The sequence below is a fragment of the Peromyscus maniculatus genome, chromosome 19 (assembly GCF_049852395.1).
Source record: "Peromyscus maniculatus bairdii isolate BWxNUB_F1_BW_parent chromosome 19, HU_Pman_BW_mat_3.1, whole genome shotgun sequence".
Classification (NCBI taxonomy): Eukaryota; Metazoa; Chordata; class Mammalia; order Rodentia; family Cricetidae; genus Peromyscus; species Peromyscus maniculatus.
In genome coordinates this window covers 1,181,573-1,200,081 of record NC_134870.1, presented here as the reverse complement: position 1 = coordinate 1,200,081, position 18,509 = coordinate 1,181,573, and the positions used below count along the sequence as shown (strand labels likewise).

General features: G+C 38.1%; 1 protein-coding gene across 1 annotated transcript in view; it reads right to left on the bottom strand.

The window, feature by feature from the left end:
* Greb1l (GREB1 like retinoic acid receptor coactivator) overlaps positions 1 to 18,509 on the bottom strand; it is a 263,448-nt gene that overhangs the window by 113,243 nt on the left and 131,696 nt on the right. The window contains exons 3-4 of the mRNA XM_015987712.3: positions 15,478 to 15,637; positions 15,083 to 15,280 (exon numbers count right to left, since the gene is read on the bottom strand). Coding sequence (XP_015843198.1) covers positions 15,083 to 15,280; positions 15,478 to 15,634 — 355 coding nt within the window. The 5' untranslated portion in view covers positions 15,635 to 15,637. The remainder of the gene's footprint in view (positions 1 to 15,082; positions 15,281 to 15,477; positions 15,638 to 18,509) is intronic.

Here is an 18,509-nt window from a genome sequence, read left to right as displayed (position 1 = left end):
TTCCAAGATCTGAAAAATGAATTTGAGACAATAAAGAAAACACATGCTGAGGGAATGCTGGAAATAGAAATCCTGACAAAACGAACAGGAACTACAGAAACAAGCATAACCAACCGATTGCAAGAGATGGAACAGAGAATCTCTGACACTGAAGACACGATAGAAAAAATAGATTCGTCAGTCAAAGAAAACAATAAAGACAAAAAAGTCCTAACACAAAACGTCCAGGAAATTTGGGACACCATGAAAAGACCAAACCTAAGAATATTAGGGATAGAAGAAGGAGAAGAATACCAACTCAAAGGCACAGAAAATATATTCAACAAAATCATAGAAGAAAACTTTCCTAACCTAAAAAAAGAAATACCTATGAAGATACAAGAAGCTTACAGAACACCGAATAGGCTGGATCCAAAAAAAAGTCCCCTCGCCACATAATAATCAAAACACTAAACACACAGAATAAAGAAAAAATATTAAGAGCTGCAAAGGAAAAGGACCAAGTAACATATAAAGGCAAACCCATCAGAATAACACCAGACTACTCAATAGAGACTATGAAAGATAGAAGATCATGGACAAACCTCATGCAGACACTAAGAGACCATGGATGCCAACCCAGACTATTATACCCAGCAAAACTCTTAATCACCATAGGCGGAGTAAACAAAATATTCCAGGATAAAACCAGATTTAATCAATACCTGTCCACAAACCCAGCCCTACAGAAAGCACTAGAAGGGAAAATTCAACCCAAAGAAGCTAAACACATCCATGAAAAATCAAGCAATAGATAATCCTACACCAACATACACCACAGAAGGACAACACAACACAACCAAAAAAATAACAGGAATTAACAATCACTGGTCATTAATATCCATCAATATCAATGGTCTCAACTCACCTATAAAAAGACACAGGCTAACAGAATGGGTTAGAAAACAGGACCCATCTATATGCTGCATACAAGAAACACACCTTAACTCCAAAGACAGACACTACCTCCGAGTAAAGGGCTGGGAAAAGGTTTTCCAAGCAAATGGACCTAAGAAACAAGCTGGTGTAGCTATCCTAATATCTAATAAAATAGACTTCAAACTAAAATCAATCAAAAGAGACCAGGATGGACATTACATATTCATCACAGGAAAAATCCACCAAGATGAAGTCTCGATTCTAAACATTTATGCTCCAAATACAAAAGCACCCACATTCATAAAAGAAACACTACTAAAGTTTAAAACGCACATCAAACCCCACACATTAGTAGTGGGAGATTTTAACACACCACTCTCACCAAAAGATAGATCTACCAGACTGAAACTTAACAAAGAAATAAAGGACCTAACAGATGTTATGACTCAAATGGACCTAATAGATATCTACAGAATATTCCATCCTAACACAAAAGAATATACCTTCTTCTCAGCACCCCATAGAACCTTCTCAAAAATTGACCACATGCTTGGACACAAAACAAATCTCAACAGATACAAAAAAATTGGAATAACCTCCTGTATTTTATCAGACCACCAAGCCTTAAAGTTAGAACTCAATAACAACAAAAATTATAGAAAACCCACAAACTCATGGAAACTGAATAATACCCACCTGAAACATCAATGGGTCAAGGAAGAAATAAAGACAGAAATTAAAGAGTTCCTAGAATTCAATGAAAATGAAAGTACAACATACCCAAACTTATGGGACACTATGAAAGCAGTGCTAAGAGGAAAATTCATAGCTCTAAATGCACACATAAAGAAGATGGAGCAATCCCATACCAATGAATTAACAGCACAACTGAAAGCTCTAGAACAAAAAGAAACAAACTCACCCAGGAGAAATAGACGCCAGGAAATAATCAAATTGAGGGCTGAAATCAACGAAATAGAAAACAAGAGAACAATACAAAAAATCAATGAAACAAAGAGTTGGTTCTTTGAAAAAATCAACAAGATAGACAAACCACTAGCCAAATTAACCAAAAGGCAAAGAGAGAACACCCAAATTCACAAAATCAGAAATGAAAAGGGAGACATAACAACAGACAATGAGGAAATCCAGAGAATCATCAGATCATACTTCAAAAACCTGTACTCCACAAAAATGGAAAACCAGGAAGAAATGGACAATTTTCTGGATAAATACCAAATACCAAAATTAAATCAAGACCAGATAAACCATTTAAATAGACCAATAACCCCTAAAGAAATAGAAACAGTCATCAAAAGTCTCCCAACTAAAAAAAGCCCAGGACCAGATGGTTTCAGTGCAGAATTCTACCTGACTTTCAAAGAAGAACTAATACCAATCCTCTTCAAAGTGTTCCACACAATAGAAACAGAAGGAACACTACCAAACTCTTTTTATGAGGCTACAATTACCCTGATACCCAAACCACACAAAGATGCAACAAAGAAAGAGAACTACAGACCAATCTCCCTCATGAACATTGATGCAAAAATACTCAACAAAATATTGGCAAACCGAATCCAAGAATACATCAAAACAATCATCCATCACGACCAAGTAGGATTCATCCCAGGGATGCAAGGATGGTTCAACATACGGAAATCAGTCAATGTAATACACCATATAAACAAACTGAAAGAAAAAAACCACATGATCATCTCCCTAGATGCTGAAAAAGCCTTTGACAAAATCCAACACCCCTTCATGATAAAGGTCTTAGAAAGAATAGGAATACAAGGAACATTTCTAAACATAATAAAAGCAATTTATAGCAAGCCAACAGCAAACATCAAATTAAATGGAGAGAAACTCAAAGCGATACCACTAAATTCAGGAACAAGACAAGGCTGTCCACTCTCCCCATATTTATTCAATATAGTACTAGAAGTTCTAGCTAGAGCAATAAGACAACAAAAGGAGATCAAAGGGATACAAATTGGCAAGGAAGAAGTCAAACTTTCACTATTTGCAGATGATATGATAGTATACATAAGTGACCCCAAAAACTCTACCAGGGAACTTCTACAGCTGATAAACTCCTTCAGTAAAGTGACAGGATACAAGATCAACTCAAAAAAATCAGTAGCCCTCCTATACACAAATGATAAAAGGGCTGAGAAAGAAGTCAGAGAAACATCACCCTTTACAATAGCCACAAATAATATAAAATACCTTGGGATAACACTAACTAAACAAGTGAAAGACCTTTTTGATAAGAACTTTAAATCTCTAAAGAAAGAAATTGAAGAAGATATCAGAAAATGGAAGGATCTCCCATGCTCATGGATAGGTAGGATTAACATAGTAAAAATGGCAATCTTACCAAAAGCAATCTACAGATTCAATGCAATCCCCATCAAAATCCCAACACAATTCTTCACAGACTTGGAAAGAAAAATACTCAACTTTATATGGAAAAACAAAAGACCCAGGATAGCTAAAAGAATCCTATACGATAAAGCAACCCTTGGAGGCATCACCATCCCGGACCTCAAACTCTACTATAGAGCTATAGTAATAAAAACAGCTTGGTACTGGTATAAAAACCGACATACGGACCAATGGAATCGAATTGAAGACCCTGACATTAATCCATGCACATATGAACACCTGGTTTTTGACAAAGGAGCCAAAACTATACAGTGGAACAAAGAAAGTATCTTCAACAAATGGTGCTGGCATAACTGGATGTCAATATGTAAAAGATTACAAATAGATCCATATCTGTCACCATGCACAAAACTCAAGTCCAAGTGGATCAAAGACCTAAACATAAATCCAGTTACACTAAACTTAATAGAAAAGAAGATAGGAAGCACTCTTGAACGCATTGGCACTGGAGACCATTTCCTAAATAAAACACCGACAGCACAGACCCTGAGCACAACCATTAATAAATGGGACCTCTCAAAACTGAGAAGCTTTTGCAGGGCAAAAGACACAGTCAATAAGACAAAAAGACAGCCAACAGATTGGGAAAAGATCTTCACCAACCCCACATCTGACAGAGGATTGATCTCCACAATATATAAAGAACTCAAGAAACTAGACATCAAAGCACTGAACAGTCCAATTAAAAAATGGGCTAAAGAGCTAAACAGAGTGAAGAAACAAGATCAGCTGAGGAGTTGACAAATGAACAAAACGTGACCTGGGAACACAGAAGAAGGCGCTACCCAGTCACCAAACCAGATCACAAGAATCATAAGTATATAATTCACTGACTGAAATAAGCTGTCCCTGAAGAAACAGCCCAATAGCACCAATTTAACTAAGAACCCCTACTAAACCAAGACTAAAAATTAGAACAAGAGAGGCACTCTCAGACACAGACACCACCTGCACCGCACAGAGGAAAAGATGAGTAGACGCCAGTGCAAAAATACAGGCAACAACATAAAGACCTATATGGCAACATCAGAACCTAGTGATTCTACACCTGCAAGACCTAAACATACCATGACAGAAGAAACAGAAGAGATCAACCCTAAAAATGACTTTAAGAAGATGATAGAGGCCCTTAAAGAAGAAATAAAACATTCCCTCAATGAGGAAATAAAAACTTTCCTTAAAGAGGAAATGAAAAACTACCTTAAAGAGGAAATAAAAACTTTCCTTAAAGAGGAAATAAAAACTTCCCTTAAAGAGGAAATGAAAAACTCCATTAGAGAGGAAATTAAAAACTCCCTTAAAGAAATGGAAGAAAAAATGAACAAAAAATGGGAAGAAATCAAATCAAGCCAAGAAAAAGCAATTAAACAGATGAAAGAAACATTCCAAGATCTGAAAAATGAATTTGAGACAATAAAGAAAACACATGCTGAGGGAATGCTGGAAATAGAAATCCTGACAAAACGAACAGGAACTACAGAAACAAGCATAACCAACCGATTGCAAGAGATGGAACAGAGAATCTCTGACACTGAAGACACGATAGAAAAAATAGATTCATCAGTCAAAGAAAACAATAAAGACAAAAAAGTCCTAACACAAAACGTCCAGGAAATTTGGGACACCATGAAAAGACCAAACCTAAGAATAATAGGGATAGAAGAAGGAGAAGAATACCAACTCAAAGGCACAGAAAATATATTCAACAAAATCATAGAAGAAAACTTTCCTAACCTAAAAAAAGAAATACCTATGAAGATACAAGAAGCTTACAGAACACCGAATAGGCTGGATCCAAAAAAAAAGTCCCCTCGCCACATAATAATCAAAACACTAAACACACAGAACAAAGAAAAAATATTAAGAGCCGCAAAGGAAAAAGATCAAGTAACATATAAAGGTAAACCCATCAGAATAACACCAGACTACTCAATAGAGACTATGAAAGCTAGAAGATCATGGACAAATCTCATGCAGACACTAAGAGACCACGGATGCCAACCCAGACTATTATACCCAGCAAAACTCTTAATCACCATAGGCGGAGTAAACAAAATATTCCAGGATAAAACCAGATTTAATCAATACCTGTCTACAAACCCAGCCCTACAGATAGCACTAGAAGGGAAAATTCAACCCAAAGAAGCTAAACACATCCATGAAAAATCAAGCAATAGATAATCCCACACCAACATACACCACAGAAGAAACAAGCTGGTGTACCTATCCTAATATCTAGAGAAAAAGGATGTTTCAAAAGAGAAGAAGTCGTGTGGCAATGCCTCAGTGGTCCAGGTAACTACCAGAACTCGGAAAAGTTGGTTGAATTTGGGATTGACTGGGAGGCCAAAGATTTAAAAAGCAGAAGATTCTCTCAAGACACAAGTTGTGTGATAATAGTGTGTTTTGTGTGTGTGAATGAGAATTTGTAAATGTTGAATTCTAGGCTTCGACAATCATTGTCAGTGCAGATTAAGCTGCAAGTATTTATGCTTTAAAACTTAAATTATAAAGCTAGTTACGTCTTTCTAACAGCTAGTTTTAATGTTTATGAGCATATTTTACCTACATTATCTTTTCAGGATGTTGAGAAAGATGCATCACAAGCAAAGGCTGGAGGCTGGGGGCTAGATGGTTTTGAGGAAGAGGTCTTGGTGGACTCTTTCATAGAGCAAAGGGAAGCAATGCCTTCTGGGAAATGAGCTAAGTTTTAATCTAGTCTTTAGGATTAGAAGTCAAAAACAAAAATATTAAGGAAAGGAAAACCTAATTGATCTTTGAAGTATTGTTATATGGAATTGAGTGGGACTTTTGAGGCCTTTCTTCCAGAAAACAAGGACTTGGTTGTCAGGCCTATATTAGGCCTAAACCTTGGTGCCATATAGTTGTACTTAAATCATTTCAATGGAAAGTGTCTTAGTGATTGGAACTTCTAGTGCAGTTTGGAGTTCTTCCATTTGAAAAATGTGATATTTGCATGGGATTGTTTGAATCTTGTTTTCTAGTCCCTCCCCATCACCATCCTCATAGTCTGAAGGTAGATTTTTCTCTTGATAAAGGAACAAAAAAGGTGAACATCTTGTTTGTAAATAGGTATCTAGTAACTAGTGGTAAACTTGAAATGGTAGAATTCTTTAAAGCCTAATTCTAGATAGCCTTAAGAAAATATATCTTAATTACTTTTGAACCTGTATTCACCTTGTTTTTTTCAAATATCTTAAGTTATATTTTCTTTTTCAGAGCTGCTTCTTATTTGGGGCTACTTTTTTTTTTTTTTTTTTTTTTTTTTGGTTTTTCGAGACAGGGTTTCTCTGTGTAGCTTTGCGCCTTTCCTGGAACTCACTTGGTAGCCCAGGCTGGCCTCGAACTCACAGAGATCCGCCTGCCTCTGCCTCCCGAGTGCTGGGATTAAAGGCGTGCGCCACCACCGCCCGGCTTTTTTTTTTTTTTTTTTTTTTTTTTTAATTGAGGCGTAATTCATAAAAAGGGTATATTGTTTTGATGAGACTTTTTACAACTGTGGCTGGATGTCTTTCTTTAGTCTTCCAAGAAGGGCCATTTTACTTTTTTAGAGTTACTTGTTAAAGTCATGAGGTCAACAACTTGCATGTAAGTGCTAATGCAAATTAAAGCCCAAGTTGACCTCCAGCAGCAGTTCATTCTATGTTGACAGTGAGAGAACACTTTGCCTGTTAGGATACTGTTACTCGTGGACTGAAATGCTGAAGAAACCCCTCCCCCTATTTTGTTTTTTTGCAAAAATCAAGGTATATTCTAGGGTTTCCTGGTTGACCTCAACAGATAAACTGAGATGATAGTCTTAGTTCAGAAATGATCTGAATGTAGATTTACAGTCTACGTGTACAGCTGGCTAAGTGAGATCGCTTTCACAGTTCTGCATGTATCCCATCGGCTCCCCATTAGTTACTGAACTCTTAAAACTGGTAATGTAACATTATTACAATGTTTTGCGCCTATTTTATAAACTTTACAGTGCAATATGTGTTCCTTTTCTGAGGCAAACCAAAGGTATATTTCTCAAGGTTCTGCTGCTATCAGCAGTGTTGATGGAGGATTTTTTAAACATTTGTAATAGATAGAAATAAACCAGAAAAAAAGAAGAAAAAAAAAGTGGTGGAGGAAAAGGTGAACACTGCAAGAATACTCAAAAGGGCTGAGAGTTGCAAACGCCAAGATTGGCTTTGCATAGTAAATGGAATAGAACAGCTCTGAACTATAGCTTACTTTTCCTGGTTTGGTCTGACAGAATGATTGAATGCTTTTGTACAAAAATCAGAGCCTTAAAAACAAGGATTTGGTGAGATTGTAAAATGGTGTGCCACTTTGGCAAAACAGTCTGGTGGTTGGTCAAAATGCAAAACATTGTTACTCTGTTACTCAACAATTCTACCCTTAGGAATATAACCTCAAACTACTGAAAATGTGCACCTATGAAACATGTACATGAAGGTTTACAGCAGTGTGTTGCTAATAGTAAAAAAGTTAAAACAACTCAAATAGCTATCAAATACTGGAGAGAAATAAAATGTGGCTTATTCATACAATAGAATATTATTAAGACATAAAAATGAATGAGAAACTGACAGGTTAAATGACTTTGGTGAACCTTCATAATTTCATTTGTAGATCTTTCCATTTCTAATTTATAAATACATTTGGGGTTATAAATTATAAATGTACTGCCTCCTGTCAACATTGTATACTTCTATTTGATGATTTCTGTGTCAAATATTATATGGAAATGTTTCCAAGTATTTTCTGTATTAACTGTGAATGAATAGAACAAAATAAATTGCCTGTGTTGGAAAAATAAAAAAAAACAAAAAAAAAAAAAGAGCTAAACAGAGAATTCACAAAACAAGAACTACAAATGGCTGAAAGACATTTAAAGAAATGCTCAACATCCTTAATCATCAGAGAAATGCAAATCAAAACGACTCTGAGATACCACCTTACACCTGTTAGAATAGCTAAGATCAAAAACACCAATGACAACCAATGTTGGAGAGGATGTGGAGCAAAGGGAACACTCCTCCACTGTTGGTGGGAATGTAAACTTGTACAACCACTATGGAAATCAGTATGGCGGTTTCTCAGAAAATTAGGAATCAAACTACCTCAAGACCCAGCCATCCCACTCTTGGGCATATACCCAAGGAATGCTGATTCATACCATAAAGATACATGCTCAGCTATGTTCATAGCAGCACTATTTGTAATAGCCAGAACCTGGAAACAACCTAGATGCCCATCAACGGAAGAATGGATGAAAAAAATGTGGTACATATACACAATGGAGTACTACTCAGCAGAGAAAAACAATGAAAGCATGAAATTTGCAGGCAAATGGATGGAACTAGAAAAAATCATCCTGAGTGAGGTAACCCAAACCCAGAAAGACAGTTATGGTATGTACTCACTCATTGGTGGATTCTAGATATAAAATGAACAATCAGACCACAACCCATAGAACCACAGAGGCTATATATATAGCATGGAGGTCCCTAGGACGACTGTGGCATATAATAAATTTCAGTTTTACTCAATTATTGAAAAAAAAATAGCCAAATGAATGGAAACACATGAACTATGAACCAAAGACTGAGGGGCTCCCAGCTGGATCAGGCCCTCTGAATAGGTGAGACAGTTGATTGGCTTGATCAGTTTGGGAGGCATCTAGGCAGTGGGACCAAGTCCTGTGCTCATTCCATGAGTTGGCTGTTTGAAACCAGGAACTTATGCAGGGACACTTGGCTCAGTCTGGGAGGAAGGGACTGGACCTCCCTGGACTGAGCCTACCAAGTCGATCACAGTCCTCGGGGGAGGACTTGTCCTGGAGGAGGTGGGAATGGAGGGTGGGCTGGGGGTAAGGGGAGGGCGTGGGAGGGGGGAGAATAGGGGAACCCATGGCTGATATGTAGAACTGAATGGTATTGTAAAATAAAAAATATATATCAAAAAAAAAAAAAAAGAATGTAGAACATTGAAAAAAAAAAAGAAGAAGAAGTTATAGATTTTTCAATACTGTACACAAACTCCTTTCTTACAAATAAATATTTATGCTTTTTAAAAAAAGAAAAAAAAAACCCTCATTCTGAGAGCTCAGGGCCATCCTCCTCTACCTGCTTAGTCAGAGTGTTAGACACAGACCAAGCCTGGGCTTGCTTGTTATCAATAAACCTCTGTGTGTTTTGCATTGGGAAAAAAAAAAATAAAAAAATAAACAGCTCTTAGAAATCAACACTAGAATAAGTGCTTCTGATTTGTCCATGCTTTCCCTGACTCCAACACAGGACATCGCACTACGACCTCTTTGGTTTTGTCTTTAGGCTAGATTCTGCGGGGCATTTGAAATGACATCCCATGTCAACCATGACTGTCAGCATCCACATCTCATGCCAGCTACTCAGGAGGCTGTGGATGCTGAGACCAAGAGTTTAGAACATAATGTTTCTTTTTTCTTCTCTCCCTCCCACCCCAGGCCAAAGGTCCATGTCAGGTGTCTTCTTCAGCTGCTCTCCACCCTATCATTTTGAGTTAGGGTCTCTCACAGAACCTGAAGCTCACTAACTGGCTAGACTGTGAATCCAGCGAATCCCAGGGTTACACAGACGGGAACCTGACTGAGCCTGGTTTGTACTATGGGTGCTGAGAATCTGAATTTCATGCATACAGCTGCACTCCACTGACAGAACCATCTCCTGAGTCCAAAGAGTGGCACTTCGGATGAGATTTCTCTCACCGCAAAGGTGGGCCAGGGGAAACTACTCTTTGGTGCCTGACTAAACACAGAATTAGAAGGTATAGTGTGGAGAACGCCACAGAAAGAATGATTTTTTTAAAAAAAAAAACGAAAGAACTATTATTTCAGAGTGATTTCAGGGGCAAAATGAAAACTAGATAATTCATTTAAATGAAGAAACAGGAACAGCTTTTAGTATGGCAGACTTGGGGGGTTCCCATTTATGGAGGGAGGATAGAGGTCAAACGTGATCATTAAACAGTGCATGGACTCTGTAAGAAGCACTTTCTGGACTTCTTTTCTAAACATTGGCACCTGAGACCATGAAAAGATAAAATGTGGAGCAAGGTCTGTGAAAAGGGTGCAAGAACCAAGGCCACGAGCTTCTTATCTGAAATGGGGACTTGTTAAACAACATTCAGGAGTCTTGTTATAACACAAAACAGAAAACAGATGTCCACAAGGAGAGACATAAATGGCTGAACAAAGAGTAAACGGTGGAGAAGAAATTAATCTCTATGAGGTAAACTTCAGATAAACATATGTAGCTTACAGGATATGGTGCATAACCACTGGATGTGTGCATTTCTTCCACAGCATGGGGGGTCTGGAGGCAGAGAGAAGACACTACTTCAGATAACTAAGTTCAGCACCCAGTCAGTAACATGAGGTACTGATACTGGGCATTGTTAGAATAATGTGGCATTCCACCTCTGTGATCTTCATCCAGACCCATGGTCTCTGAGTCATCAGAAGAAAAATAAACTCTTCCAATAAAGGAGTTTCTTACAAGATCCTTGACTAATATTCCTAAAATTGCCAGGGCCATCAAAACCAGAAAAAAAAAAACTAAGAAAATGTCACAGCTAAGAGGAGCCTAAGGAGATCATACAATTAAATCTGGTGTAATATTCTTGATAGGACCCTGGCTCAGAAAATGACATTAGATAAAAGCAAGGAACCAAAGTAAATCACAGACTTGACTGTTAAAGTTAATAAAACTATATGAGCACTAACTCATTAGTTGTAACATTAGTGCTTCCTATACTATGCTATTCACAGGAGAAATTGTGTATTTATAGAAATCAAATTTCAGGCTTGCATTTTCTAAAAGTGTAAAACTGCTCCTAAAAATAGTCTTTAAATACTTTTCTTCTAGTTACTTGCCAACACAGCCTCAGGCAATTTAATTAAAATTGGTGGGGTGGGAAGAGGAAGCATCAAGAGGCTAGTGTAGGGTCAGGAGGGAATCAGTTCATGGCCAGAGATGGCCACAGAATCAAAGGGAAGTTACTAAAGCCAGTTTGTAGTTATCCTGAAAATTCTGAAGTTCACCTGCCAAGGACCTGGTGTTTTACTGTAAACATATCCTGTTTCCTCTAAATCCTCATTGTCAGGAGTTAGCACAGCTAATTAAACACATTATAGATCAGAGATCCCCAAAGAAAGAAAAAATATTATGTTAAGAGCAATGTTTATGGTTTCTTTTCTAACTGAATATAAGCTGTGGTTAGCTACAGAAGCCATGAAACGTGACTGGATTTCCAGACCAACAAGATTCCAGCAATCCTCATGGCAGAGAAATAACTCTGAGAGGTGAATGTGGCCACTCCTCAGAGCCCACTGGATCCCTGCGGAGCCCCGAAGGCTCTGGGCTGCTGCTGTGCACAGGAAGACAGCTGCTCCTGCGGGTGGACAACTTGCTTTGCAAACTTGCTTCCCAAATCACTTCGTTCTGAGAGCAAAAATGAAGGTTGCTCTCTGCTCATGCTCTTTTGAGACAAATGATTTTAATTAAAACACTGTGGTGCTGATAGCAGAGAGCCCTTCTTTATAAACTTCAACTGCATTTTCTTAAGAAAATAGCCAATGTTTTAACTTCATAGAAAGGGATTTGCATTCTCCAATTATCTCCAGCTTGAAGGCCGCAGAGTAAATAAAAAGGGGAAAGGCATGCTCACTGACACAGCAGTAAACCCACTAAAGTAATGAAAGTGGCTTTCAGGGACCTAAAATCTGGCTGCTCTTCACCTGCATAGACAATCAACTGCCTCCCAGCAGGGTAGGAACCTACTCTAGTCCAATAATTTACATAAGGAATTAGCAACCAAAATTTACCTATGAATGGCAGCCCATCAGATGTTAAGTGTCTGCTTATCTAAATTGCCTCTAAAAATAGCTTTACAGTCCCTTAAGCCTTGGCAAACAGAGGATTCCCCAGGAACTGGAAGATGGTGTTCTCAAACAAGGCCATCATTCTATTGCCGGGTTTCAATGCTGGTTTTGTAAGTACAACTTTAGGGCTGCTTTCCTTTTGAGCAGGAAAATTATTAGAACAATCTCCAAGTGAACAGAATTGATAATACTATGTGAAATATAAAATACCAGGTTATACACAACTTTTTATTTTAAACGCCATCTCATGGGGGAGTTAAGCAGAGACATGAACAATGACCTCCAGTATGAGTGTTTTTAGAATGTGTTGGATTTGAATCTTCTGCTTTGGTGGAGAGAGTTCTTTATTCTCAGAAAAACTGCCCACCTTTACCTTTAAAATCACCATATCCCTTTTGGGACTGAGGTAAAAGGATCACCCCAAATTCTATCAACTACAGCGTGAGTTAAAGGTCAGCCTGGGTTAGAGTGAGATCCTGACAAATATACAGAATGTATCCTAATGTTGTGGAGTTTTAATTGTTGTTTTGTTTATTTGCTTTCTTTGAGACAGATTCTCACTATGCAGCTGTAACTGTCCTGGAGTTCACTATGTATATCAAGCTGTCCTCAAACTCACAGAGATCTACCCCCTCTGCCTCCCAAGTGCAGATTAAAGGCATAATTATTTTTAGGATATCAAGTTCATATTTTGGTAGCTATGAAATACTTTTTCAAAATCCCTGTTTATAAATACCACCACTACTATACTGAAAACATACCCAGAGTACAAAAGGACAGGGAAAATGCTCTTTCACACTTGGAGAAAAAAAATTGGTTATTTCAAAATCCTTCCCTAATGTTTTTACTCTGATTCTATGTAATTATCACATGTAATTAGGTCCTCAATGAGACACCATCATTTTAAACACTGCTCGATGTCATTTGTTACCTGACTGAACAGTTGAAGAGAAAATGGAACATAAATACATATATCAAGTAAACAGCAACACAATGCTGTCACTGTCCACATCTCATGGGTTTAAAGGCTTATGGTATATCAATAATGAGTAAACACTATACACCATACCAAGTCTGGGCAAAAGAACAATCACATGTGGAAGCAAATCCCTGGAAGTAATGTATGTGGGCAGGCCTAACGTGAAGAACACCAATGGACACACCTTCTAGGGATACTTGTGAACTACAAAAGAATTATTCAGGTCTCTTCTGGCTCGAGGATCTGGATCCCTCTATGGGTTGTCAGATTCTCAAGGAAGTAGGAAATCAAAAGAAAATGAACTCCCAAATAAGCCAACTATGTTTCTGGCTTAATCTGGATGAGGCTTTAATTTACACGAAATTACTTGTTCTTCAAGCGTTGTCAGGAAATTGTCCTGAGATCTGGAACCTTCTTCTTCCCCTCCCCCATGTCTCCTCAAGGTTTTCATGCTCTGACACCATGCAGATTAATGTCAGTCAGCCGGAATATAAAAATACATACCCCACATACTAATTAGGTGGCTGATCAGAACATAGCCACACGATAAAGGGAAGAAATCAGAGTTACAGTTGGGATAGCACTGAAACCACAAACAATGAACATGTTAGAAACCAGGGTTTCCTTTTTTAAAATGTGGTTCAAAGTGTGGTGGGAAATACAGCTGAAGTGTACAGCCAGAATGAGATTGCCAGCTGGTGTGCTGGTGTACATCTTTAACCACAGCACTAGGGAGGCTAAATAAACAATCTCTGTGAGTTGGAGGCTCTATATAGTGAATTCCAGGCCAGCCTCAAAAAACTGAGGGGGTGTGGGGAGGAAGGGTGGGAAGGAGTGAAGGAGGGAAGAAGGAAAGGAGGGGATGAGAGAGAGAATCAAATTACTTACATTTTATACTGTATAACCAAATTTTACATTTATGATATTTATAAAAGGTTTATATTTTACCTCTGCTCTCAGTGAGTATAGCTGTAGGGCCAGCGAGATGACTAAGTAGCCAAAGCTGCCTGCCAGCAAGCATGACCATCTGAGTTTGATCCCTGGCATCCCCAGGGTGGGAGGAAAGAGTCTACTCCTGCAAGTTGTCCTTTGATGCATGTGTGTGCCATGGCTCATGCACACTTACCCACACATGCAACATACATACACAAGACATAAATAAATGCAATAAAAATGTTCTAGGTAGATGTAGTCAAGGCATCTAGGATCTCTATTACTATCTTGGAGGTGGACTAAAAGGAGAAGAAAGATGAAATGTTGTTTTAATAAAAGCTCATGAGACAATAAATTCTTACAGAGTACTAGAGAAGCTTTGACCTTTGAACTTGCATTTGCACAGATCCTCTCAATGAATTCGTTCAACTGTGAACCTCAGTCTCCTATCTACAAGAGGGAGTGGGGCTTGTGTTTCCTGTAAACAACTGTTGTGAGCCCTTAAGAGTCCATAGGGATGAGGATATTGTTGTGTGATATTTTGATCACATTCTGACAATAAAGTTTGCTTTGAATCAGAGGGCAGAGCTAGCTACTAGATGACCAAAATTTAGAGAGGGTCTCAGCCCTTTTGTATGGAGGAACAACAGAGATAGGAGACCAATGGTAGCTGCTCATTCAGGTTCTTACTCCGATATCTGACTTCCAAATTTTTATTGATAAAGGATAATTAGGTAAATGCATCAAGATATAGCCACTCATTCCTTCCAACAACTGGTGTCCAGCCTTGAAAACCACATGGAAAGATTGGAAACAGGCCAGATGAATACAAAGCTGAAAAGAATTCAAAAGTGCAAACCTACCATCTGTAGTGCAAGATCCTTCTGGGGCAGGTTTTTGTGAATAGGGAATTGGTGGGCTGTTTGAGTCAGACATTTCTTCTTCATCGTCATCATCTTCCATTTCATTAATTGCTACATTGTTAGAAAAATCCAGGCTGCCATTTTGAGTGTAGCGGTGTACTAGATCTTTATCTAGGTCCTCCACCTTGGGTTTGACATCTGGGTAAGCAAAGAAACAAATGCAAATTTAATTTTTAAAAATGATGCTTAAGGAAAAAAGGTTACAAGAGAAATTCTCAAAGATATTTTTGAGGAGGGTGAGACTAGCATTTTTAATAGTTGTTTGAGTTCCCAGGATTTAGAATTCTCACTTCTTTTGAAAGGGGTGTAGAAATGCATGCAATTGAGAAACTTACCTGCAGATGAGAAAGGATGCTGATCCGGGTCCAGGTAGAGCTGGGAAAAGATTGGCCGTGGCACTACACTACTACATCTGAGCGAGGCTTCTATGGAATTGTGTAGAGCTTCCTCAAATCTAGCAGATTTCAGTTGCCCAGCATATGAGTTCCCCATGGTCTGTACCAGCACATCCCAAAGAAAAAGAGGAAGGAAAAAGTTGTGTTAGATGTTTATGTCCTAAAATTACATGTATGGAGCTAGAGGGATGGCTTAGCTGTTAAGGGTATAGGCTGTTCTTGCAGAGGCCCTGGGTTTGTTTCCCAGCACCCACATGGTGCTTCATAACCATCTGTAACTCCAGATCCAGGGGACCTGATGCCCTCTTCTGGCCTCCATGGGCACTGCACATACATTCATGCAGGTAAAAACTCATACGTATAAAATAAAAATAATCAAAAGAAAATTTAAGTATATGTCTGGCAAATATAAACTATATCCATATAGCTATGAACTGTATGAAATACATTCTTAAATCTAGCTGGCAAGATGGCTCAGTGGGTAAAATTGGTTGCTGCCACATGGAACTCACATAGTAGAAGGAAAGAACAAGGAAATCCTGTAAGTTGTCCTCAGACCTCCACATGTATGCTGTGTCATACACAGGGCAGCACATGGTGCAGATACGCATGTGTGCACACTCACACACACTCACACACACACATAAAAAAGAAAAGAAAAAAACTTTTATATTAAAAAAAGATACTTAGTGCAAGTTATCTGTTACATTGCTTATGATTTTGGTCTTTACAGTCAAGGCCCATCTCAGCCCCTTTAGAAGATCTCTGATGGGATAAAAGGGTCGATTATTGAATCTACTCTGAAAAGAAAAAGGGAGAGTATGGATATGATAAGATAAAAAGGTAGATTATTGACTAGTTTTAAATATTTTACATTGAATTGGATTTTTGTATATTGTATACAAATTGTATATATTGATACAAAGTTGAGATTATTTTTGTTGGAACATACAGTACATATAATTCTACTCTTGTTCAAGGTATTGTACCTATACAGCTCATTTAACAATGTAATGCAATTTTCTAGTCCTTGAAAATTACTATTACAAAGTTAGACACTGGGCAAGAAATGTCCTTGCCTTGACTGCTGTCAGTATGCTGTCCAAATGGACAAGCTGGACACAAAATAAAGGACTGCCGAACTTTGACAAGACAAGGTAGGACAGCTTTTCAGAAAATCCTCCTTCACAGATAAGTCTGTCAGATATGCTAGGCCTGTAAACTGAAGGTGGATGCCTCAACGTTGCAGAGAAATCTTAAATGACTGTCCACATAGCCAGCTGTTTCTGTCATTTCTTACATTTTTTGGAAGTCGCTTGTTTGCACTTCCTGCTTCCTTAGGTAATATTATTTCCTTCTTGGGATTAGATAGTTATAATTATAGTTTTCCTTGTTAACAAAATCAGAAAAGAAACTCACTGAAGAGGTGTAAGTTCCAAAGTCATCAAAAGATAGTTTTTGGTTGGTAATACAAGTTAGGACAGAAAGTAAGTTAGGTACAACACTTTGGACTCATCAAAATAAAATAAATAATGGAGTATTGTCTCTGAATTTGTCAAATGTTTATGGACTTGGACATTGTTAATGTAATTCTTGACTGTATATATTGTATATAGTTATTGTACTTGTATATAGTTTTTATTTAGTTATATGACCTTTTATTATTTTAGACAAAAAGGGGAAATGTGGTGATATTTTGAACAAATAAAATTTGCCTGAAGATCAGAGGACAGGACAAGCCACTAGATTAGACATAGAGGCCAGGCAGTGGTGGCACACATCTTTAATCCTAGCACTCGGGAGGCAGAGGCAGAGATTGGTCTGGATTTCTGTGAGTTCAAGGCCACATTGGGCTACATGTGATTAATCCAGTCTAAAAGAGAAACACAGCCAGGCAGTGGTGGCACACACCTTTAATTCCAGCACTTGGGACCACACACCTTTAGTCCCAGCACTAGGAAGGTTGAGACAGGAAGTGATGTGGCTGGGCAGAGAAAGGAATATAAGGTGGGACACAGGAGCTCTTGCTTTTTCAGGCTGAGGAGTTGGTGAGGTAAGAGGTGGTGGCTGTGGCTGCTCTGCTTCTCTGACCTTTCAGCTTTCACCCTGATCTCTGGCTCTGGGTTTTTATTATAAGACCAATTAGGATTTGTGCAACAGGTCTCATAATTCAATAGTAATAAATGTTTTAGATCCAGCCTGTCCCAGTAAGGCAAGGTTACCCTGTCAATTATGAAGCCTAGCCTGCTGAACAACAGGAACACACCTTCCTCTCACAATTGGACTGTCACAACCTCTGATCAGCTCTTTCAGCAGCTTCAGAGTAAATATTTAATCACTGTTCCCTCTACCACCCTAGGGGAGGAAAAGACTCCTGGAGACACAAAACGAAAGTTTCATGATAATGTACTTAATTAACCAATTCCTGAAAGCAAGACCCATGTCACTTATCCAAAGAACTCACTTCTGTTATTTATGTAAACTCATTGTTTCTTTTGTGTCGTCTAAATTGTCTCCAGTATCCTTCAGTAAAGTGAACAACAATAAGTTTGAAGCCACAGCCTACATATACTTCTCATCACAGTATTCCTATAGTGCTCTTTAGTCACAAAATGGATATAAATTTTAATTTTATAATTAAAAATTTTATAATTTTATAAATTATATAATAATAATAATTGCAATTTATTGAGTGCTAAGTAGTGGTTTGACCAATAATTTCCAAATGGTTCAGGGGCCCCATGACCCTTTCAGTGACCCATGAAATAAAAAACATTTTCAGGGCTGGAGAGATGGCTAAGGGGTTAAGAGCACTCTTGCAGATGACCCATGTTCAATTCCCAGCACCCACATGATGGCTCACAACCATCTGTAAGTCCAGCTCCAAGGGCTCTTCTGACAGGCACATATGTAGTATGCAGACAAAATACCCAGACATATAAGATAAAATAAACATTATTTTTTTCAAACTA